The sequence below is a fragment of the Haliotis rubra genome, unplaced genomic scaffold (genome assembly GCF_003918875.1).
Source record: "Haliotis rubra isolate DU_JTF1 unplaced genomic scaffold, ASM391887v1 Scf1504, whole genome shotgun sequence".
NCBI lineage: Eukaryota > Metazoa > Mollusca > Gastropoda > Lepetellida > Haliotidae > Haliotis > Haliotis rubra.
Window position 1 is genome coordinate 2,069 of NW_025765453.1, and position 27,441 is coordinate 29,509.

Here is a 27,441-nt window from a genome sequence, read left to right on the forward strand (position 1 = left end):
ACTGGGGATCAATTGAAAAGCTTACATGTTGACATGGAGGACATGTGAACGTGTGCATGTACTTTATTCCTTATCGTATTAAAACGTTTTGTGCGCCCAATAGTATCGATGTGGTCTTGTTTATCAGGTAACACGCTTTAATGCAACCATGTTCAATAACATTAACAGCGAGCGATCTTCTGAAATAGACACCGTATCACATGTGAGCATTATTAGTATGGTCCCTATGTATTTAAGCAATTGTGTTCGTCAAAGTCACATACGGATCTACAATGCAAATGGTAATTGGTATCCAAATCTTACTTGCAGAGGAATGAATTCTTTGGTCGTGAGAGAAACTTGAAAGGACTGAAAAGGGCATCCATTCAGCTTGTAAACTGTAAGTATGTGTTGATTTACATACAACGAAACATTCCAAGATGACTGATTCGTGGGTAGTTTCGGGTTTTGTTTTGTCTTGTTTGATTGTTTGTTGTTTACCTTTTACCTCCGCACCCACCAATGATCCAATGTAAATAATCATGTCTGGGCCAGACAATCCAGTGATCAACTGGATCAGCACTGATCCGCCGCAATTGGGTTACAATGACATGTGTCGAACACGTCAGCGAGCTTGACCACCCGATCCCGTTAGTAGTGTCTGGCGACAAGCGTGGGTTGCTGAAGACCAATTCTAATCCGGATCTTCACGGGTATTCGAGCTAGGTTGGGTCGACGATATTTCTGTGATTGTCATAAGATCCAGGGGCCCGTTCACAAAGCCTTCTTACCGGTACGACCTCGTAAAGCAGGTCGTAGACCACCTCTTACTTTTTTACCCTGTTTCACAAAGACCTCGTATATTTACACTGTGCCGTAAACAGCCCAAAATTTAGGACCCCGATTGACCTGCCGTAAATGCTTTAGGAGGTCGTAAACACTACAAATATGGCGTCAACGATTATGGCACTGCAAGTGATTAAAACGCGCTAACAAAGAAGACCTGAGAAATTTTGAGACAGGTCGAACGTGCTCGACACTCATGTTGTTTTCTGACTGTGCAGAAAGTTAGAGCCCCAACTGAACAAACCTACAAGGCGTTCACATGCTATTCCGACCTCCCTGCAAGTGTTGTGTACACAGAGGTATTTGGCAAAAGGGGTTTTCCTCAGTGAAATCGGGGATCTCCATTGACGATTGAGTATCCCGAGCTAGTGTGTCAAGAATACTCCGCGACACCGCTAGTGCTCTGGCCATGTATCTGGACTTGATTAAAAACCCTGGGTGCCACAGGGACATACCTCCTTCCTCTTCAACCCTCACTTTGAAGTTCAATAAAATTCTATAATATGTCACGCACACAAATATACTTCACAGTTTTGTATTCTGCGGGAAATTCCCTGTTTGTTGATACCATCAGACAAATCTAAATAACCTTTCAAAATAGGCTTCATCATAAATGTCGCCATTTTATACACAATACGAAATCACGATTCACAGCATTATTTGCTGTACAGTATAGACAGTATGTTTTCAAATGTGAAAATCGGATAATTACTGGGAGTACTGAATTTCAAAAATAACATATTAATGATCACTGAAATCAGTTTTCATGATATCACTAATGATAATCTGAAACGCTGCCGATGAACCTAGAATCGGTTTGGATGTTTTCGAAAATATATTTCTATGGGCGCTTTCCGCCATATTGGATAGTGTTTACAAAATCACGTCTCGCAAAGGCCAGTATTGAGTTGCCTATCAAATCGCGTATATTTCACAATCAGCTGCCACAAATGCATCACTGAATTCCCCTTACATTTTTAAATCAAATCACAGCTGGTCTTTGTTATCAATACCAACTGAATATTGGGTGTAAAAACAAACGCTGTGCTCGGAAGACTGCGCTACTGAAATGTAAACAAAGAAAAATTCCGATTAATACTGCGTAGCAGCCGGCTATTCATTGCTTGCAATGGCTCAATACCTTTAGAATATGTAAGGAAAGAGTATCGATCATAGCAAGAAAGAGGAAATAAAGAATAGATATAATGGAATGATTTGAGATTTCATAAGAAATTGTCAAAGTTTCCGTGCAGCGTGACGCCATAACAGACGCAAAATCACGCAGAACGACAACGGTAATTATCAGCATTTTTGGCTTCTTCTCTTACTTACAAAGAAAACATATAACAATACACAGATAGTCAGAGTCACTCTGATTACTTACATTTCATATTTATATACAAACGATCCCTGAATCAAGGGAAGAGTCCTCGCAAAATCTTGTGTACCCTTGTCAGCGAAGCCGCCATTTTGTAAGAAATCAGTCATCTGTTGTGATGTCACACGTCAACATTGTTGTAGTACTACATATTAGGCAATATCTTTAAGGTGAAGGTCGGATGATAAAAAACGTAAACACAATCGTCCTATCCTTCTGATTACACTTTCAGTACTATGATGTATATTTTGCGTATCATTCAGATATTTTTTTCATGAAACCAATTTCAGTACCTACATTTAGCCTTGTTCAATATCATATCATACGTGGATATTGGGTATACGTTTTTATTCTTTGAAAGTTTTTGATTGTTTGAATAAAAGTTACAAAGAAATTGACACATTTAGAGTATCACACCATATTTTAAACCTTTACACAAGTGTTAGTAGATCAAGCGTAGCCATAACTGCAACATTGACATTAGGTCCCATATTGTGCAATATTCAATACATTGGGACTAATATTGCAGTTTCATATGAACAAGTAAATGGACTGCGATTTAATTCGAACCTTATAAGTAAAACTGATAATATTAATGAAAATGATTTATACATTTTATCTTGTAAATTTCAATGGAATTTAGTGAGAGAATCCAAAATAATTCATTTATTTTTTACGATAAGATTACCTGTACATTGAATTAAAAACATAACATTTGCATTGTTATTCAAACTGTATTTCTATTTTGACATACTTTGGTAATAACAAGATAAGCAGGTGCCCGTTCGGTCTCGCTTTATACGTTGCTATGCAACAAAGTACCTCTTATACAATGTACGACATGGATTTAGGACCGCGTCGTACGACATGGATATGACGTCTTTGTGAAACGGTCGTAAAGGAGGTCGGAAGAGGGTCGTAAACAAGGTCGTTTGGACTACGCCCTCCTAAATTTAGGAGGCTTTTGTGAAACGCGGGCCAGGGCCTCAAATGGAGCTCGGTGTTTTGCAAATGTTGTAGACTATTGTATAGAAACATCACGCAATAATTAATGGTTAAGATGCAACAGTCATCATTTATAAGCATCAGACAATCAACGGGCAGATGAGTGTACGATGGATGAAGGCTGTCTCTATCGAAATTAGAAGTGGCGTTGAGGTGTGGACTGTAACACTTGTGTTTGGGGACAAACGTTATGAAACTTGTTTCCAGAGTTGGTCTGACGTTTTCTTTACACTCGGCGTTGAAATGAATGTTTGATCGTAAACCGAATTGGAGTTTGATTAGGATTTATCGGTATCATTTTGACCCAAACAGCCTATAAATAGGGATAAGATGGATGAACGCCGTCTAAATTGAAGTTGGAAGCGACGTTTAGGTGTTGGCTCTAACATCGAAGTGTTACGCACAGAGGCATATATACAAGTACGAGGAAGTGTTTATACACTTGAGCTGATATGGACGTGTTGACGGTAAAGTGGTGACGCCTCTTATGAATACAATACGGATGACATATAAGGTACAGAATTGCCTGATAAGTGAGTGTCAGTATTTTGAATTAATACGTTCAGGAATATGAAGCCAGTGGAGAGATTGGAGAATGGGTGATGTGTCACAAGATGGTTGGCTTCTTGTTATAATACGGCCAGCAATGTTCTGAAACATTTGTAACTTGCTGATCAACTCGTTAGAAACTCCAAACAATAAACTGTTACAATCATACTCATCATGATTACATTATGGTGTTTTCAGTGTACGTACTACACACAAATGTAAAACCTGAATCATCATGCCAATATTGACGCAGTGTTATATCATGAAACAGTATTACTGTTGTGCGAGTTAATTCAATATGGACGTAATCTATCCAACAGTCAAAGCAGAACATATATGCATGTTCATGATCACAGTTTTGTACAAGTGAATCTTTTCCTTCGTCGCGGGAACGCTAGGTAGCCTAGTGGTTACAGCGTTCTCTTGAGGCACCGAAGACCCGGGTTCGATTCCGCACATGGTTACAATGTGTGAAACCCATATCTGGTGTCCTCCGACATGATATTGCTGGAATATTGTTAAAACTGCGTGCAACTAAACTCACCAACTCCTTCATAGTTAGCAAACCCATTGATGTGACAAGGGCCGACAGAAATGGTGTCTGGCATCTGGAATGGTGTAAGCAAGTGAATCAACGGATATTCAAGTCCAAAGTACCCATGAATATAATGAGTGAAATTTGTTGTGAGAGATCTGGTCACTGCTTTTCTGTCTGTTCTAGGCACATTGACAGATGCAATGAAGCTGTTGAGTCATTCAGAGGTACAATGGCTACCAGCCCGAACATCCAGTTCATGGGAATTCATGTTCACTATCTGTATGGCATCGACAAGAAATTAAATGACAAAGAGAAAATTGAGAAACGGGAGAAACGGAATTTGAAACTAACAGAACTCACAAAATATGTCTCAGCTCTAAGAAATTCTAATGGTGGTTACTTACTTGTTCACATTGTAGGTTTAATCCCAAATGAAAATTATGTTGGTGCTTTCGACGAGTTTGCAGATGAAACCCTGTACAGAATGATAGAAGACGGGAGAATGTTTGAAAGCGTGTATAAAAAAGAAAGGCTAAGCGAGAAGCCTCTGGATGCGATAAGTTCCATGATTTCATCAGTATTTATGTCGCAAAAGGCACAGAATTTTCAACAGCGGATTTCAACACCAAAATATGTCTAGACTGGGGAATTGTAAACCCTTTACCAGCCACGGTGAAACGGTTTGTTGTCGAACGAAACGGTTCCAGTCACATTCCTCGTGAAGAACCTGATTTCAGGTTCAATGGTGATTTTGAAACCATTCCTCAGTTGCAAGAGAAACGTGATTTACAGCTTAAAGGCTTCATTGAAAACAAGCTCAAAGTTACCTGGAAGGAATTATCGGACTATAATAAAGCAAGAACGATATGGGATGACTTTCGACTGAAGGAGTATGTCAGTGCTTTTACCAAAAACTCGCGAGGTGGATCCTTCTTGCTTGGAATAGGGGAAAAAGGAAAAAGCACAGGTAAATACAAATCAAAAGATCTGCTTGTCCAAGGAGTGCCTCTTGAGGATGAAAATGCGTTCAGAGGCTACCTAAAAGAAGTAGCGCGTGACGAGAGCATGGTGTGTGATTTTGAAGGTGACACTGCTAACTGGGACATGATGAAGGTGAGATGCACTCTTGTCCCTCCCGAAAAGATGCAAGCACGTGCCACAAGAGCTCAGCACAGTATGAAGTACTACGTTGTCGAAATACTGGTTTACCCAATCAATGGAATTGCATTTTATGACAAAAGAGGCCCTCTATCATGCCGAATCGTCAACAACACATGTACCCCTGTTGGTGTAAAAACATGGTTCGAAAAGATTGCATTGACCAATAAAACTTCGTTCTGATGATTTACACACTGTCAGGTGTCACTAAGAACAGAAGACATATAGAGATCAATACAGATTGACAGACAGACATCTTCGTGATGTACATACATGTTTTAAATATTCATCTTGAGAATAGTAGCTACTTGTTGATAAGTGCCTCCGAACAAAAATGTCAATACCGCGGCTTTCTTTCCGTTATCAAATGTTCGTTTTATGTGTCTCGTCCTTGGATTTAGTAGGTTTTACCGTGTATTACCATGTCAAAATGTCATGTAACAATAATTAAAAAATCATTTGATGTTCAAATTTATGTCCGGATTCAGTATATTTGAATATCTGGCCTTGGCAATCCTCGCCTATAACTCAAATATGTACTTGTATACCGATACTATATTTTCTTAAATGTGAAGATCCGGAATACAATTGATCTTCAGCAACCCATGCTTGTTGTAAAAGGCGACTAACGGGGTTGGGTGGTCAGACTCGTTGACTTGGTTGACACATGTCATCGGTTCCCAATTGCGTAGATCGATGCTCATGCTGTTGATCACTGGATTGTCTGGTCCAGACTCGATTATTTACAGACTGCCGCCATATGGCTTGGCTATTTCTGAAAGCGGCGTAAAACAACAAACAATGCTTTGGCAATCCCTGTCTAATTAGTTTAAATGTGCATTCTTACACCGATGTTATATTTTCCGTCATGGATGTAATGAATGTCAGTATTCAGCATTTCACCACTATTATGCAAAGGCCACGGATATGTACAGGCATTGTGAACACAACCTTGCTGTTCGATTTGCAAGGATTATTTTCCTACTGGTTATTTACACTATTTGTAGCTAGTGAGTTTGGCTTCACACAGCTTTGGCAACACTGTTTCATTTGTACATGTATTAAGTCTTGTCAACTTTATGTGGAGTGAGTCAGGATGATTATACACCGCTTTTAGCAATATTCCAGTAGTATCACTGCGGGGACTCGACTTCAGCGTGACGATTTGAAGCTTTTACCATCACCGCTCCGCTTCATGTGGAGGAAAGCTATGAATGACATAAAACTTGAAAATTACATGCATCGTAGGGTGCTTGCTCAGTGTGATATGCACAACGATGGACATGGGTTCATGGTACTGCTAATTGTGGACAATTAGATGCCGAGAACCATCATGCCCCTTAGTAGTTATTGTTAGGTATATCTCATCTTTGTTCAAATATTTGCACATGATTCGTGTTTCTCTGTTGTGGAATGATCTGTGCATTAAATAGTTAGTGCTTTAAGCTTCGCATTGTAATAAAAGAAATTGAACTGGCAACGATGTGTTGGTTTTAATTTGCACTGTCACAATCGTATACTGTGTTTTACCCGTGCCAGGATCATCCATAAATACCTTATTTAAGACCTTTATTACACGTTATGTAATATCCATCGGGAACGAGACTAGTTAGACTGTGGTAATTGTCTTCTACTACTTTAGATAGGCATTACTTCGTTTACAAATACACCAATGATATATGGACATTCCACAGGAATTTCGCATCAGCGTTATCATTGACGTGAATATGTCCAGGTAATAAGTCAGTGCTACTGCTTGTGGAATATCTTAGAAATCGTGGACGAATATCATCTATTCTCGGTCAGACCTTTATTTTGCATTGAGGGCCTTACGAATAAATTATGTCTTTAGTCCGGGTTAGAATTGGAATCCATCAACCCATGACTGTCGTTAGAGCAACTGACGGGATCGGGTGGTCAGGCTCCTGACTTAGTTGACACATGTCACAGTATCGCATTGTCGTAGATCGATGCTGACGCCTTGGAGCAGGGGATGACCTGTTCCAGACATGTAGCGGGAAGATTGCAAACAAACAAGACGGTGATTGATCAGAAAAGCAAGCAGAACATGTTACTCGATTCCGGGAATGAATACGCTTCACTGTGTGAATATGAATGTTTTATATTCGTCCCTGATATATAGGATCTATATTGTGTAACGACCACACTGAAATATTGATGAACAGACATCCTCGTGAGGGTTTTCGAGACAATAGTGTTTCCTGGCATACAATGTGTTGGAATAAACATCGGAACAATGGACCCCAACAAATAAGCTTCCGTGTGAGCTTTAAAAATGACAATTGACAAACCTTTTCCGACATAAACGTTTCCCATTTCAAGTAAAACCAAGCACCATAATCCGAAATTGTCATCACGAAAGACATTGAATGTAACTAGAGAATAGAGCGTGTTTCCTTTCAAAGGACTGCGACATACCAACCAAAACAGACGGTGCCATAACTTTCCACGAACATTACCATAACTTTCCACGAACAATATCATAACTTTTTCAGGTGATGAAGGGTCATGCTAATACCGATATAATTAAATTATAATTTGATTATTTTAATTTCAGATGGCACTCTTTACCGGCAAAAGCTTAAACACATTGGTGAAAAACGAAAAGATGAAGAAGAGCAATTTGGCGAAGTCAAGTATGGACTATTGTACTATCATCCCTCATCTTCAGTTGTTGGCAATCTATAGCCCGGTTTTATATTGTATTGTCAACTATTTGACAAGTTAAACTGTTTTACAATTAATTACTAGTTTTAAATTATTCTCTGTGATAATCTAGTTATTTTACTGTCCTTCGTAGGCAGGCTTTTTATAATTTACTATTAATTACTATGTGTACCAATTAATTGTTCTCGTCACGATATGGCTGAAATATTGCCGATGTGACGATAAATTGTAACTCACTCACTCACTTTAGCCCATTTTTATATTATGTATTGTCCAAATTGTGCTATTAGTTTTAACTTCATATGCTAGTTTTAAATTCGAATTGTGATAGTCTAGTTGTTTTACTGTCCTTTGACGAAGGGTTTTATATTATATACATATTCTTTATAATCAAATTTGTTCTCGTCACGATATGGCTGAAATATTGCTGATGTGACGTTAAATATTTAATCACTCACTCACCATCTCGCATCTTAACGAGCGCATAAGAAGTATGGCACCCATGTTTTGAACCAAACCACGAAGGCTGAACCACTTCCAACTTGTCTTTATTTTTCCAAACTGCAGTAATGCAATCTATGCTATATTTGGGATTACGCTTTCTCAGTACTAAGAAAGTGTAATCCCAAATACAACATGTGTTACATTTGACCACTTTCTAAATGGCATCCTTTGTGCGTTTATTTTCACCACATTTAGGGGTACAACAGAGTATGCTGATCCTTTCACCACGATTTCAAAGAGCGTCACACGGCTCTTGCTAAGAACATTTAAGGCTGAAGCAAACATTCCAATCAAGTTTTATTGTAGTGAAGGGCATTTCAAACTTTGACTCGTCAGTGATACAAAAGGGTCCGTTGAAATTCCACATATCGACTTTTATCATATGTTTCCGATATATTTTTCAGGTGAACTTTTGACTAGGTTCTATGATTTTTTCATCCCTGGTTTGTAAGTGATTCATAAAAACATGCTTATGATATAGCCGGAATTGTACAATCGACTTCTCTTCTTCAGAACAAGAAAGTATGACGCCCTAAACTATGTAGCAGCCCCATTTGAGCTTAAGGTGAGTTGTTTTCCTTTCTATACCTATATCAGAAAGTCATAGTATCATAACAATGTACTCAGTCATATCAGATGTTTGCGAAATTAAGAGTAGTTGTAGTAGTTCCTATAAAGTTATGATAGTAGAAGTAGAATAACAGTAGTAGTAATAGTAGTAATAGCAATAGTAATAATAGTAGTAGTGGCAATATAAGTAGTAATAGTAATAGCAGTAGTTATACTAGTAGTAGTGGTAATAGTAGTAGTAGTAATAGCAGTAGTGATAATAGTAGTAGTGGTAGTAGTAATAGCAGTAGTTATAGTAGTAGTAGTGGTATAGTAATAGCAGTAGTAATAGCAGTAGTTATACTAGTAGTAGTGGTAGTAGCAGTAGTAATAATAGTAGTAGTGGTAGTAGTAGTAGTAGTGGTAGTGGTAGTAGTAGTTATAATGGTAATAGTAATAGTAGTAATAGCAATAGTAATGATAGTAGTAGTGGTATAATAGTAGCATAGTAGTAATAATGAGTAGTAGTAGTAATAATACTAGTAGTAATTGTAGTAATGATAGTAGTAGTAGTAATACCAATAAGAAGCAGTAGTTATAATTGCAGCAGTAATGAGTAGAAGTAGTAATAGTAGTAGTAATACCAATAGTAGTAATTGCAGCAGTAATGATAGTAGTAGTAGTAGTAGTAGTAATACTAGTAGTCGTAGTAGTAGTAATAATAACAATAATAATAGTAGTAGTAATATTAGTAGTAATACTACTAGTAGTAATAGTATTATCTATACCGTTACTTATTTTGATGGTGAAAGCAATATCTGGCGCCTTGAAGCTCAGTGACGAGTACAGTTTGCCAGGAACATGGTCCTGTTATCAACCCTCACACTACAAATGTCATAATTGTGTTTCATACACGGACATATCAGTGGAAACTAATTAAAAGTTGTTATTTTTCAGACAAACATCTGTGTGGAACCGCAGCAGTTCAACATTCAAACGAAAGACTTCTTTCTACCATCACTACAACAGATTGGTGACAGTATCAAAGACATTCGAGAATTCTACTGTCCTCGTGGTATGTTCTTTTTCTATCCATCCAAGAAAAGTTGTTACATCAATGTTCCAATACACTGACAAATTTAAGATTGAAACAATCCCAGGAAGTAATTAATCGGTATGTCCTTATTGAAATGTGACATGTTTGTATGTCGCCCCATTCAGCAATATTCAAGATATATGGCGGCGGTCTGTAAATAATTAATTCTGGATCAGACAGTCCTGTGATCGACAGCATAAGCATCGATCTACGCAACTGGGATACGATGACATGTGCCAATCAAGTCTGACTACCCGATCCCGTTAGTCGCCTCTTAGGACAAGCATGAGTTGCTAAATTTCAATTCTAACCCGGACGTTAACGTGTCGGAATGTGTCACGTCCCCCAACACATACAAATAAATATTTCCTGTATTAAATGCAGATGATTTATATATATATATATATATATATATAAGGTCACAGTAAAATGCATTCAAATGTTATTATAAAATAATTATCACTGATATTCATGATTTATACTTGCAGGTAAACTTAGCATTGTGCCTAAAAGCCTTACCGCCAGTCTAAAGAGGATCACTGAGAAACTTGTAACTTTCCTTCAAGAAGAAACATTTTCTTTGTCCCAAAACAGTGGACTGATAGACACAGCCAAACCAAGACTTCTTCAAGAAACAGATGGTTTCATCTTTATCGCTAAGACATTGTGTTTTCCATTAAATATACCGTACAGTGAGTTGCCATCAGATATCCGCTGCGACATTGTCTTGATGCTCCCTTCTCAACCAGCATTTGTGCTGACTGTAGTTGATAACGACACCACAGAAGCAAAGAAATACGTCAGTGTTGCTAGAGGGCTGATCACCTCCCTCAATAGGTTCATTGACGATGACTTTTCAGCAGTGTTTGGTGTTGTGTGCAAGTCTCATCTTGACTCATGGGATACATTTCAATCCAAGTTGAAGACGCTTGCGCATTCATGTAGCAGATTTGTTACGTTTGACTCCCTTTACATGTCAGAAGGAAAATATGATAAACTCATTACTTCTTTTTGGGCTTCAGTTGCCAAAGTAGAGCCTGGCGATCAGTTTCCCGACGCAGAAAGGATTAATTTCCTAACAAAAGAACAATGCACAGTGTTGTTAGAAAATATGAATTCCAAATATGTGTTTGTGTTGACGCTTCCAAAGTGTGGTGGAACTACTCTGATGTTGGAAGTTGCTAGAAGACTTCAAAACTTTCTACCAACCTATCTCATGGTCAAATCAGTGGAAGACAAGTCCAAGTACAGGTCAGATCATTTCACTATTTTACTGGAATGAATGAATGAATGAATGAATGAATGAATGAATGAATGAATGAATGAATGAATGAATGAATGAATGAATGAATGAATGAATGAATGAATGAATGAATGAATGAATGAATGAATATGGTTTTAGGCCGCTTTTAGCAATATTCCAGCAATATCACGGCGGGGGACACCAGAAATGGGCTTCACACATTGTACCCATGTAGGGAATCGAAACCGGGCCTTCTGTGTGACAATGAATGTATGAATGTTTAACCAGGTAAACTGCACCACCCATGTGAATCAAAATGTCCTTTAACATCATTAATTGCAAATAGTTACTGTCCAACTAGAAGAGAAATTGTTTCAGGCCTCTTTACGGATGGTGGCAAGGTAACACATTTGCCAGCAACCGCAAAGCTGGCTCACGGATAAAATAAATACAAGTATCATACTCTCCTTACACCATATTCCTGTCGGATTTTGTCTCAGGAATACTCATCCAATTAACCTATCACAAGATCTTTGCAAATATATACTGTCTAAATTATACATCTACCAAACACATAGCTACTTTTTAGCTTTTGCAACATGAACTTAACAAATGTTATCTTCTGAGTAGATATTCAGCAATTCTATTCTGCAAAATCGATCATTTTTATACATTTTGGGCATTATGTCAGAACCTATTTACTTCGTAATGTTGTCAGATGTTTGCTGCAACTTTCTTTGTAGCTTTGTTGAATTCATGATCATAACTATAAGGTAACATAAAACAAGTTACTATATGATATTAGACTAATATGTACTTTTACTGAATTTCTATTGTCTTGATGTTTTTTGGGACATCTTAACGCATACCTGAACATCAAAGTCACAATGAAACAGTATTCATTATCAAGAAGTAGCGGACATGGTTAATTCCCAAGTAAAACCCAGTTTGATTAACGTTAAGGTGTTAACGTTGAAAACAAAGTTGATGAACTGAGCTGGCACAGAATAGTTATGTCTATGACATATTGTTTTCATATTGTATATTTTATACAACCTGAGTCATGGCCTACTACTTTGTCAACAACAATTACCGTTTGGTATCTTCATAGTGTATATTTGTTTTCAGAGGTTTGTGTGAGAGTGTTTCAACGGCATTGATTTCTGAAAGTCCTGCAATAACAGATGTCTTGGACAACAACTGCGAGTCCGAGAGAGCCGCTGTCACAGAATCAATTCTACCTTTGCATGATCACGAAACCATCAAAATTACGTGGACCTTCTACAATCAGAAATATAATCTATGTTAGACTAACTGAACAAATCACTGAGAAGTATTTTCGCATGACAATGTACCAATACATATGAATGTAATACAAACCTGAAATGAAGATGTCATTTTGTAGAAGATTATTAGTTATCATATATATCATATATATATATACATTGTACCCATGTAGGGAATTGTAGGGAAGCATAATCAGGCATTATAAAAACATGTTGGAGAAGATCCGTGTCGTGTGATTATTTCAGAAACTTCTTCCTATATATGTACTACTGTACACTGGGTATTCTCATCACTTTCTTTATATATATATATATATATATATATATATATATATATATATATATATATATATATACGTTCAGGCATAATTGGGGCGGTGGGGTAGCCTAGTGATTAGAGCATTCGCTCCTCACGCCGACGGGCCCGGGTTCGATTTCCCACATGGGTACAATTTCTAAAGCCCATTTCTGGTGTCCCCCGCCGAGATATTGCTGGAATATTGCTAAAATCGGCGTAAAACCATACTCAGTCAGTCAGTCAGGCATAATTATACCAGATTCCATTTGTTTGCTAATTTTAAAAAATTTACCTTCAGCGTGTTGAAGTCTAAGGAAGGAAATAGCACATGAATTTGTAATGCACAGCAGACTTTACCTCATGGTATCTAGGGACGGTAATATTTCTTTAACTATGTATCAAATAAGTAAAATCAAATTTAAAACTAATTCACAACATACAAAATAACACATATGGATGTATTTAAGCTCACTTTTTATATGCTGCAGACTTCATCAGGCCGCAAATTATGGATGAGATACTTGACTTGTTTGGATCATACCGGCATGTGCTTCTTGTTGGGTCAGCTGGTGAAGGAAAATCAGTCACGGGCCTTCTTCTTCTTGAGCACTTCAGGTCAAGGGGAATAAGTGTACTACATGCAACAAGTGCCGCGAAAAGGAAATATGGCACTAGAAAATAAAATCCTGGACACATGACACTAGAAAATGATACCAGGACATATGACACTAGAAAATGACACCAGGGTATATGGCCCTAGAAAATAACACCAGGCCATATGACAATAGAAAATGACACCAGGACACACGACACTAGTTAATGACACCAGGACATGTGACACTAGAAAATAACACCAGGACACGTGACACTAGAAAAATGACACCAGCATATATGGCACTCTAAATAAAGTCCAGGACACACGACACTAGACAATGACACCAGAACATATGATACTAGCAAATGACACCAGGATATATGGCACTGGAAAATGACACCAGGACACACGACAGTAGAAAATGACACCAAGACACACGACAGTAGAAAATGACACCAGGACATATGACACTAGAAAATGACACCAGGACATATGACACAAGAAAATGACACCAGGACATATGACACTAGAAAATGACACCAGGACATATGACACTAGAAAATGACACCAGGACATATGACACTAGAAAATGACAACAGGACATATGACACTAGAAGATGACACCAGGACATAGGGCACTAGAAAATGACAACAGGACATATGACACTAGTTAATGACACCAGGACATATGACACTAGAAAATGACACCAGGACATATGACACTAGAAAATGACACCAGGACATATGACACTAGAAAATGACACCAGGACATACGACACTTGAAAATGACACCAGGAGATATGACACTAGAAAATGACACCAGGACATATGACACAAGAAAATTACGCCAGGACATATGACACTAGAAAATGACACCAGGACATATCACAGTAGAAATTGACACCTGGACATATGACTCTAGAAAATGACATCAGTACATATTACACTAGAAAATGACACGAGGATATGACACTAGTTAATGACACCAGGACATATGACACTAGAAGATGATACCAGGACATATGACACTAGTTAATGACAACAGGACATATGACACTAGAAGATGACACCAGGACATATGACACTAGTTAATGACAACAGGACATATCACACTAGTTAATGACACCAGGACATATGACACTGGAAGATGATACCAGGACATATGACACTAGAAGATGATGCCAGGAAATATGACACTAGAAGATGATGCCAGGACATATGACACTAGAAGATGATGCCAGGAAATATGACACTGAAAAATGACACCAGGACATATGACACTAGATAATGACCCCAGGACCTATCACTCCAGAAAATGACACCTGGACATATGGCACTAGAAAATGAAACAATGATATATGACACTAGATAATGACACCTGGACATATGACACTAGTAACTGACACCAGGACATATGGCACTAGAAAATGACACGAAGACATATGACACTAGATAATGACACCGGGACACATGACACTAGAAAATGAAACAATGACATATGACACTAGAAAATGACACCAGGACACATGACAGTAGACATTTACACCAGGACATATGGCACTAGAAAATAAAATCCTGGACACATGACACTAGAAAATGATACCAGGACATATGACACTAGAAAATGACACCAGGGTATATGGCCCTAGAAAATAACACCAGGCCATATGACAATAGAAAATGACACCAGGACACACGACACTAGTTAATGACACCAGGACATGTGACACTAGAAAATAACACCAGGACACGTGACACTAGAAAATGACACCAGCATATATGGCACTCTAAATAAAGTCCAGGACACATGACACTAGACAATGACACCAGGACATATGATACTAGAAAATGACACCAGGATATATGGCACTGGAAAATGACACCAGGACACACGACAGTAGAAAATGACACCAGGACATATGACACTAGAAAATGACACCAAGACATATGACACTAAAAAATGACACCAGGACATATGACACAAAAAAAATGACACCAGGACATATGACACTAGAAGATGACACCAGGACATAGGGCACTAGAAAATGACAACAGGAAATATGACACTAGTTAATGACACCAGGACATATGACACTAGAAAATGACACCAGAACATATGACACTAGAAAATGACACCAGGACATACGACACTTGAAAATGACACCAGGAGATATGACACTAGAAAATGACACCAGGACATATGACACAAGAAAATTCCGCCAGGACATATGACACTAGAAAATGACACCAGGACATATCACAGTAGAAATTGACACCTGGACATATGACACTAGAAAATGACACCAGGACATATGACTCTAGAAAATGACTTCAGTACATATTACACTAGAAAAATGACACGAGGATATGACACTAGTTAATGACACCAGGACATATGACACTAGAAGATGATACCAGGACATATGACACTAGTTAATGACAACAGGACATATGACACTAGAAGATGACACCAGGACATATGACACTAGTTAATGACAACAGGACATATCACACTAGTTAATGACACCAGGACATATGACACTGGAAGATGATACCTGGACATATGACACTAGAAGATGATGCCAGGAAATATGACACTAGAAGATGATGCCAGGACATATGACACTAGAAGATCATGCCAGGACATATGACACTAGAAGATGATACCAGGACATATGACACTAGTTAATGACAACAGGACATATGACACTAGATGGTGATACCTGGGTGCCGTTCCACTAACCGATCTTATCTTAAGATCAATCTTAGCAAGTTACGCCAATTTTACAATCGTCTTAGCTAAAAAGTTACACGCGTTCCACTAACTGTTCTTAGGACGATCGTAGCCGGTCCCGATCTTACGATCCGATCCAAGCTTAGATCGAGACTCTTTCGTGCGAGAGATGCGAGGCACGAGTTATCTCCCTTGCATAGTCTAGCAAATGATAGAAAGTAGTTTACGAACCAACTGAGTGAGTGAGTGAGTTTAGATTTACGCATCCTGGGGCATGCTCAAAGCGCTATGTACAGATAATTTACACGAGACTATTTACAGCCGAGATTATAAGTAATATACTGAGAACAAGTTTTAAGTCTGAACTTTAAAATGTCAATTGTGTCAGAGCTTTTAATATGTGCCTGAACGATGTCAATCAGAATAGACAAGCCGTGAGGAGGCTATAACGTATGAAGAATCTGGCAGTGGTCTTAAATAACACGCGGCCTGCCTTTAGAATCCCCCACCAAATATGCGCAGTGAAATCAAGCATATTTGTATCTTTTTGCATCAGAACATTGTTCACTTCACGGCTGTCCCTATTCTTAACAATGACGTTGCAATATTGTTGTACAGATGTGTTACACCGACTCGCTCGGTTGTGTTCCCATGACGACAGTGGTCAGACTGGCCTGACATTTGTAAAGGCTTCAGTGCAGTGTTTGTTTACATCACAGAAATATACAAATTCATTTCGACTTTAGGGGACGTTCACGGTGAAATGCTCGCTCTTATTTTTCACATAGAATAGGAAAGCCACCATCTTGGTTTCTCTACGATTGATTTTAGCTATCCTAAGTTGGTCATGAGCAACTTAGACTTTGAATCTTAACTTTACGATTGACTCAGGTAAGACTGGTAAGTGGAACGGTATGCCGATCGTAACGTCACGCTAAGATTGGGATTTTAGGGGTTAACGATTGGCATAGGGCTAAGATCGGTTAGTGGAACGGCACCCAGGACATATGACACAAGTTAATGACACCAGAACATATGACACAAGAAGATGATAGCAGGACATATCACACTAGTTAATGACACCAGGACATATGACACTAGTTAATGACACCAGGACATATGACACTAGTTAATGACACCAGGACATATGACACTAGAAGATGACACCAGGACATATGACACTAGTTAATGACACCAGGACATATTACACTAGAAGATGACACCAGGACATATGGCACTAGTAAATGACACCTGGACATATGACACTAGAAAATGATACCAGGACATATGACACTAGAAAATGACACCAGGACATATGACACAAGAAAATTCCGCCAGGACATATGACACTAGAAAATGACACCAGGACATATCACAGTAGAAATTGACACCTGGACATATGACACTAGAAAATGACACCAGGACATATGACTCTAGAAAATGACATCAGTACATATTACACTAGAAAATGACACGAGGATATGACACTAGTTAATGACACCAGGACATATGACACTAGAAGATGATACCAGGACATATGACACAAGTTAATGACAACAGGACATATGACACTAGAAGATGACACCAGGACATATGACACTAGTTAATGACAACAGGACATATCACACTAGTTAATGACTACAGGACATATGACACTGGAAGATGATACCAGGACATATGACACTAGAAGATGATGCCAGGAAATATGACACTAGAAGATGATGCCAGGACATATGACACTAGAAGATGATGCCAGGACATATGACACTAGAAGATGATACCAGGACATATGACACTAGTTAATGACAACAGGACATATGACACTAGATGGTGATACCTGGGTACCGTTCCACTAACCGATCTTATCTTAAGATCAATCTTAGCAAGTTACGCCAATTTTACAATCGTCTTAGCTAAAAGTTACACGCGTTCCACTAACTGTTCTTAGGACGATCGTAGCCGGTCCCGATCTTACGATCCGATCCAAGCTTAGATCGAGACTCTTTCGTGCGAGAGATGCGAGGCACGAGTTATCTCCCCTTGCATAGTCTAGCAAATGATAGAAAGTAGTTTACGAACCAACTGAGTGAGTGAGTAGAGTTTAGATTTACGCATCCTGGGGCATGCTCAAAGCGCTATGTACAGATAATTTACACGAGACTATTTACAGCCGAGATTATAAGTAATATACTGAGAACAAGTTTTAAGTCTGAACTTTAAAAATGTCAATTGTGTCAGAGCTTTTAATATGTGCCTGAACGATGTCAATCAGAATAGACAAGCCGTGAGGAGGCTATAACGTATGAAGAATCTGGCAGTGGTCTTAAATAACACGCGGCCTGCCTTTAGAATCCCCACCAAATATGCGCAGTGAAATCAAGCATATTTGTATCTTTTGCATCAGAACATTGTTCACTTCACGGCTGTCCCTATTCTTAACAATGACGTTGCAATATTGTTGTACAGATGTGTTACACCGACTCGCTCGCTCGGTTGTGTTCCCATGACGACAGTGGTCAGACTGGCCTGACATTTGTAAGGCTTCAGTGCAGTGTTTGTTTACATCACAGAAATATACAAATTCATTTCGACTTTAGGGGACGTTCACGGTGAAATGCTCGCTCTTATTTTCACATAGAATAGGAAAGCCACCATCTTGGTTTCTCTACGATTGATTTTAGCTATCCTAAGTTGGTCATGAGCAACTTAGACTTTGAATCTTAACTTTACGATTGACTCAGGTAAGACTGGTAAGTGGAACGGTATGCCGATCGTAACGTCACGCTAAGATTGGGATTTTAGGGTTAACGATTGGCATAGGGCTAAGATCGGTTAGTGGAACGGCACCCAGGACATATGACACAAGTTAATGACACCAGAACATATGACACAAGAAGATGATAGCAGGACATATGACACTAGTTAATGACACCAGGACATATGACACTAGTTAATGACACCAGGACATATGACACTAGAAGATGACACCAGGACATATGACACTAGTTAATGACACCAGGACATATTACACTAGAAGATGACACCAGGACATATGGCACTAGTAAATGACACCTGGACATATGACACTAGAAAATGATACCAGGACATATGACACTAGAAAATGGCACAAGGACATATGACACTAGAAAATGATACCAGGACATATGGCACTAGAAAATGACACAAGGACATATTGCACTAGAAAATGATACCAGGACATATGACACTAGAAAATGTCACAAGGACATATGATACTAGAAGATGACACCAGGACATATGACACTAGAAAATGGCACAAGGACATATGACACTAGAAAATGATACCAGGACATATGACACTAGAAAATGTCACAAGGACATATGATACTAGAAGATGACACCAGGACATATGACACTAGAAAATGGCACAAGGACATATGACACTAGAAAATGATACCAGGACATATGGCACTAGAAAATGACACAAGGACATATTGCACTAGAAAATGTCACAAGGACATATGATTCTTAAAAAATGATACCAGGACATATCTTCAAGTAACCATCCATGTCAGTGCGTTTTTTCACAGGTAGATTAGATAGATCGATATACTTTCATCAGTAAATGTGATTATCTGTGACGGCTAGAATAGGTATAAAATACGGACTACATTCAGTCACAAACCACTCTGTGGCTGATTATTAAACTTACGTATATTTACTCAGGTCTTGTGTTGTTGTGTGGGTTGCTATAGTCTGTTTGCATTGAAAACGTACCGATGAATGTCAATTTAAACAAAAAAGTAAATCGAATAAGATGAAATTAAGATTGCGAATCCTCATAATTATACTTTGCCAACTGAACATTTAAATCTCAGAATTTTATTCAACTTAGGATAAAAGTTGTTAAACAAACGATCATAGTTTCTTATCGCTATTATTGGTTTGTATTACAAGGGTGTATGCACATTAAATGAAACACCCATACATGTAGAGTTGGTCGAAGTTAACGCTTATCACGAACCGTACGTGCATTTGTTTCACAGTTCCATCTACTGCGCCCACCCCTTGTAATACAAACCAATAACAGCGATTTGAATGTATGATAGTTTGTAAAACAACTTTTTGTCCTACAATGAATAAAATTCTGAGATTTAAATGTTCAGTTGGCAAGGCAAAATTATGAGGATTCGCAGTCTTAATTTCACTTTATTTGATTTACTTTTTTGATTAAAGTGAAATTCATCGGTAAGTTTTCACTGCAAACAGACTATAGTTGTACCTCTGCCTATAGCGAGTTGATTCCCCAATACTAGCGTTTTGATCATAATATGCATTAGTACTCATTGTCAAGTAACTGTTACTTGTTTATCATATTTTTGTTACTTTAATGTGTGTCATAATAAACATGCCATCTTAATGTTCATTTGACGTAATTTTCTTTGGTGTATATTCAGACTTTGTAATATGCTTAATGGACAAGTACTTCTGAAAAGATTAACCTGACAGTTACCTAACTCCGTTGCAACCTCAGGCTGCCTCTATTTGTAAATACTGTCCACATGTCATCGTATCTTAATTGCATAGATCGATGCTTATGCTGTTCATCATTTGATTGTTTGGCCCAGACTCGATTATTTACAGACCGCCGATATATTCCTGGGTGTGGCTTTAAACAAACAAAAAAGAAGAAAAAACAAACAAACAAGCAGACATAATTCTCTCTTTAAATGTTTTGATGGGTTGGTTGATTTTGTGTTTAACACAACCCAACATATAGCATGTAACAGTCCAAGTCAAAGGCAAGTTGTTCACAATTCATTAACCGAGAAGCTTTTTCGTGTCTCTACATGATGTAGTTTAATTTTGGGTTTTGAAAGAGTATGGTAGAATATAGTTATTTGATTCACTTCATTGACACTCAGGCACAGCGTACCCAAGATGGTACTGCAAAACAAACTAAGCAAGATACAAATACACAAATACTAATATACAATGATATTTAAACAGTGGTTCCCACGGCCTAAAGCTTTGAATACACAATATTTAAAAAGTAGCTTTCATTGCCTGAAGGGATGAATGCACAATGTTATTCAGAAAGTAGCTTTCATGCCCTGGAGCTGTGAATACACAATAATATCTAAAAAGTGGCTCCCACGGCCATAAATCTTTGAATACACAACGGTATTTAGAAAGTGGTTCCCACGGTCTAAAAGCTTTAAATACGCAACGATATTAAGAATATAGCTTTCATGGCCTAAAGCTTTGAGTGCATAATGATATTCAGAAAGTAGCTTTCGTGGCCTGGTGCTGTGAATACACAATGACATTGGAAAGTGGCTCCAATGGTCATAAAGCTTTGAATACACAATGATATTTAGAAAGTAGCTTTCATTGCCTGAAGGTATGGATGCATGATGTTATTTAGAAAGTCATTCCACACGGCCTAAAGCTACGAATACACATCGATGTTTAGAAAGCGGCTCCCATTCACACACTGTATGCATCTGGGGAATCGAACCCAGGTCTTCAGCGTGACGAGCGAACGTTTTAACCTCTACGCCACGCAAATCATGACGCGTGTTATAAACTCATATATGTTAAATGTACTTCTGCCTCCTCATGTATTCAGTAAAGGACTGTGGAAGTGAAATATGGCGTCTACTACAAGCCCACGATTTGGGTAAGAATCAACACGTGGTGTCCCATTGATCGTGTCACGGAGTGAGTGTGTTCAGTGGTCACGTTGTCAACCAAGTTCTGAATATTTGCAAGTCAAGATAATAACATTTGACCATAAAACAAAATTGTCACTGAAAAAAAATAAAAAAATTAAACTGTAAAAATTAAGAATCTAAGTATCCAGGGGCGGTTGGGTAGCCTAGTGGTTAAAGCGTCCCTTGTCACACCGAAGGCCTGGGTTCGATTCCCCAAATGGGCACAATGTGTTAAGCCATTTCCAGGTGCATCCCTTCGTGATCTTGCTGAAATGTGGATTAATTCCACAATACTCTAATTATACAGGAATTCAATGAATGCCAACTCAACAACAACAACTTTCATGACAACTTAATGCATTACAAACCTGTTACTTGGCTACTCGGCCATAACAGTCTGCCATACTTGCACCATACATATGTCCAGTATGTCTTGAACACTGTGATGATCTTTGATCTCACAGGGTGAGTTTTGCGTACTCTGTCAAACATAGCGGATGTCTTATTGTTTCTGACTGTACCTGTTTTGCATGACCGCATGCTGTTTTCAGGGTTTTATTGGGTAAAGGCTGCACACGGCGAGATGGGGTAAGGTATGTGTAGCATGGCGTTCGACTGCCCATGTCTTTAACCCAAATTCCGATTTCAGCAGCTTACAAGCAATATCACTTTCGGGATAGAACGAAACGAAAAGTCGGGCGGTTGGGGGCTTTTATATGGATATTTTAAGCATACATGCAATATCTATTTAGGGATATAAAACAAAATGGGGGGAAGGGGATTAATTGGATATTCTAACAAGGTTTGTTACATGACCAACGAGTTTGTATGAAAGCAGAACAGACCTAGCACTCCACAGCTAGCCCTTAGCAACTACCATGGCTTCAACGACCAGTATACTTAACTATCATTTTGAAAGTGACTCTTGTTGAATTGTATATAGAGGGCAACTGAATCATTCTATGAACAGTATTAACAAAATAACAATATCGCAAATGTTGCAATGAAGTTAAGAGTTACACTTTGCCACCTGTGTGGTAGCATCTGCACCTCACAGTTCTATTTGAATTTCAGTTTTATTGACACATGAGTTTCGCGCTTTTAAGTATTCCGATACTACATGAAGTTAAATTCGTTCACCTGCACCCCTTCTGCGCGTATAAAGACAACACAACAACATTGTAAGTTGGACTGGCTGTATTTGTATAGCATTGCAGTACCATTTGCATGTGGAGCACAATAGTGCAGTGGTCTGCCTATCACGCTGACGGTCCGGGTTCGATCCATGGTGGAGGCACCTCGGTTCGGGTCCCGAGGTGGGCACATTTGCGTAGTATCCTTGGACAAGATACTTAGATTCACATTGTCTCAATTCACCCAGCTGTACCAGCTGTACCAGTGAGGACGTGCTGGCAATGTGAGTGTCTAGTTCAACAGGGCAGCATGGCTGTATGCTCCCCAGAAAGTTGAAAACGTATCGGAAAGAACGATAGTGTCCTCACTACTGGAGATAAAAAGGTACGTAGCGCCGTGAGCAGGCAATGTGCCTGGATATGAGCGCCATATAAACGGACTATTACTATTACATGACATTCCGACAACAAGTCACAATTACACATTGGAACTGTGCCCGACACGTAATCAACAGTACTCTCGCTCTGACAGATCCATAAGCGGCACACTACAAACATGTTCCTGAACAGTTTCAGACATACCCAACAGCAGACCATTTCATGATGATTTGTATCTGTAAATACTTAATGAAGCCACATTCGGGACGGTCCTTGAACAATCCACTCAAAACCAAGTGTGGCACATTCCATAATCCACATTCCAAAATCACCATAGACGTCTCAGTCCATAAACAACATCAACACATACGTATCACACAGTCAGTAAACAGCATCAACACATACGTATCACACAGTCAGTAAACAGCATCAACACATACGTATCACACAGTCAGTAAACAGCATCAACACATACATATCACACAGTCAGTAAACAGCATCAACACATACGTATCACACAGTCAGTAAACAGCATCAACACATACGTATCACACAGTCAGTAAACAGCATCAACACATACATATCACACAGTCAGTAAACAGCATCAACACATACGTATCACACAATCCATACACGGCATCAACATATATGTATCACACAGTCAGTAAACAGCATTAACACATACGTATCACACAGTCCATAAACAACATCAACATATATGTATCACACAGTCAGTAAACAGCATTAACACATACGTATCACACAGTCCATAAACAGCATCAACACATACGTATCACACAATCCATACACGGCATCAACACATACGTATCACACAGTCAGTAAACAGTATCAACACGTACGTATCACACAGTCCATAAACAGCATCAACACATACGTATCACACAGTCCGCAAACAGCATCAACACATACGTATCACACAGTCCATACACGGAATCAACACATACGTATCACACAGACCGTAAACAGCATTAACACATACGTGTAACACAGTCAACAAACAGCACCAACACATACGTATCACACAGTCAGTAAACAGCACCAACAGATACGTATCACACAGTCCATAAACAGCATCAACACATACGCATCACACAGTACATAAACAGCATCAACAAATACGTATCACACAGTCCATAAACACCTTTAACACATACGTGTAACACAGTCCGTTAACAGCATCAAAACATACGTATCACACAGTCCGCAAGCAACATTAACACATACGTATAACACAATCCGTAAACAACATGCACACATACGTATCACACAGTCCATAAACAACATCAGCCCATACGTAACACAGAGTCCATAAACAGCATCAAGACATACATATCATACGGTCTATAAACAGCTACAACACACACGTATCTCACAGTCCGTAAACAGCATCAACACATACGTATCACGCAGTCCATACACGGCATCAACACATACGTATCACACAGTCCATAAACAGCATCAAGAAATACGTATCACACGATCCATACATATCATCAACACATACATATCACACGGTCCATAAACAGCATCAACACACACGTATCTCACAGTCCGTAAAGAGCATCAACACATATATATCACACTGTCCATAAACAGCATTAACACATACGTATCACACGGTCTATAAACAGCGTCAACTCATACGCATCACACAGTCCATAAACAACATTAACACATACGTATCACACACTCCATAAACAGCACCAACATATACGTATCACACGGTCCGTAAACAGCATCAACATATACGTATCACACTGTCCATAAACGCTATCAACACACATGTATCACACAGTCCATAAACAGCATCAACACATACGTATCGAACGGTCCATAAACAACATCAACATATACGTTTCACTCGATCAATAAACGCTATCAACATATATGTATCACACAGTCCATAAACAGCATCAACACATATTTATCACACAGTCCATAAACAGCATCAACATATACGTATCACACAGTCAATAAACGCTATCAACACATATGTATCACACAGTCCATAAAAAGCATCAACACATACGTATCACACGGTCAATAAACGCTATCAACACATAACGCCATAAACGGCACCAGCTATAACGGCTAAACCCATCCATAAATGGACAGCTCCCATCATATGCCGTGTTATCGCTTTGCATGCATGCTGGTAACACATCAGCATACCCTCAGCCATTACAGAATATCATCTGATACAACACAAAACAAAATTACATGTAGAAATGATAAATATAAAACACATCCATGATTTAACTATCTAGATATTAAAACGATACGTGTATGCATGGTACTGCGCGACATCCGAGAGAATCAAACCATGAAAATCTCTCACTCTTATATACCCTGCTTGAACCACTAGCGCCCCTAGATTTATCTGCCCTTTGATAATTTGCTCACGGCTAGGAGAAATTCATTTTCCTCTAATTCATTCTTCAAACGATATTTCCCCTATACCCCTTCTGCACGTCCACAGACAACACAACAGAATTAAAACTTGGATTGGCTGTATCTGTATAGCATTGCAAGATGTTTAAAGAAAGACAGGTTTCAAAGTTCAAGCGATAGTGACACTTTTAGACGGCTGCTCAAACTATCCTTAACGTATCTATCTTTTCCACCTTCCATGTCGTTTAAACATTCTATCATGAACACTGTTGTTTGCTGCAGCAGTCACTCCCCCACTACGGAGACTGTGCAAACCGTATACTTTAATGTCCTTGACAAACAGCTTGAATGTCTCTCTAAATAGTTCTCGTATACTCGTGTAGGACATTCTCAACATGTAGCCGGATTTGGCCCTGGGTAAGTTTAAAAAAACCAAAACTTATCTGAATCAGGTTGAATGTTAGCATGTTTTAGATATTTGAGTGAACAGGATACTGGACACAAGTTGGAGTTTGTCTTGCCTATAACTAGCCAAGGACCGTCTTTATACCTAATACTGTCAATCTGTCTTGGAATTTTCTACGAAGAGCATCGTATGAGTATCATAGAAAACAGTATCACATCTGGCAATATTTAAGAATTCTGCTGACCTCAAAACCCCTAATATGCTAGTTAAAACATCTTAACAATTTTCAATTCGATCAAAGAGGGTTGACACATTTTGGCATAATAAACTTTCTCCAATAAGTCAATGGTATCCGGTTCTTCTTTGCAAAATGACCCTGCTAACTTGTGTTAATTAGCTTCCAGTACATTTCTATCCAGAGAACTCTGTTTTGGGCTTTCAATGCCTATACTGACATGTGCATGCCTGATACTAAACAATGCTGTCTGCGCCACAGCAAACGATTCACTTGAATTACTGACAAAAGATACAGAGAACAATGTAAAGGTGATATCGGTGACTTGCTGCTCATAGAACATGAATCTGCCCACCGTTTCCATGGTTCAAAACCATACCGGTACTTCCTGGTAGAAGAATCGGCTCTACATTTGGACAACCAGCCTCTAGCTCACGAACACCCTCCGGCATCTCCCCAAGTTCGTCCCCATATATACATGTAAACACATATGTGAACAGAATGAAACATTTAGCATGTACTGAAATCAACAGGCAAAGCTCACATATTAAAATGCAAATCTTTCTCTCCAAACAATCCACCCCTTACAATGGAAGCTGCATAGCATTCCTTAGGTCTAGGTAGATCCACGCCTTACAATGGAAGCTGCATAGCATTCCTTAGCTCTAGGTAGATCCACCCCTTACAATGGAAGCTGCATAGCATTCCTTAGGTCTAGGTAGATCCACGCCTTAC

General features: G+C 38.7%; 1 protein-coding gene and 1 long non-coding RNA gene across 2 annotated transcripts; both read left to right on the forward strand.

The window, feature by feature from the left end:
* Window positions 1–315: 315 nt before the first annotated feature.
* Window positions 316–4,722, forward strand: LOC124270296. The gene is made up of 2 exons (XR_006896720.1): window positions 316–379; window positions 4,479–4,722. It is a non-coding gene; the product is annotated as an uncharacterized LOC124270296 (long non-coding RNA).
* Window positions 4,723–5,360: 638 nt separating this feature from the next.
* LOC124270295 lies at window positions 5,361–12,948 on the forward strand. Its single transcript, XM_046705335.1, has 6 exons — window positions 5,361–5,469; window positions 8,032–8,110; window positions 9,159–9,210; window positions 10,152–10,269; window positions 10,779–11,541; window positions 12,662–12,948. The coding sequence occupies exons 1-6, from the start codon at window positions 5,361–5,363 to the stop codon at window positions 12,840–12,842; spliced, it is 1,302 nt and encodes a 433-aa protein (XP_046561291.1). The 3' UTR covers window positions 12,843–12,948.
* Window positions 12,949–27,441: the final 14,493 nt, after the last annotated feature.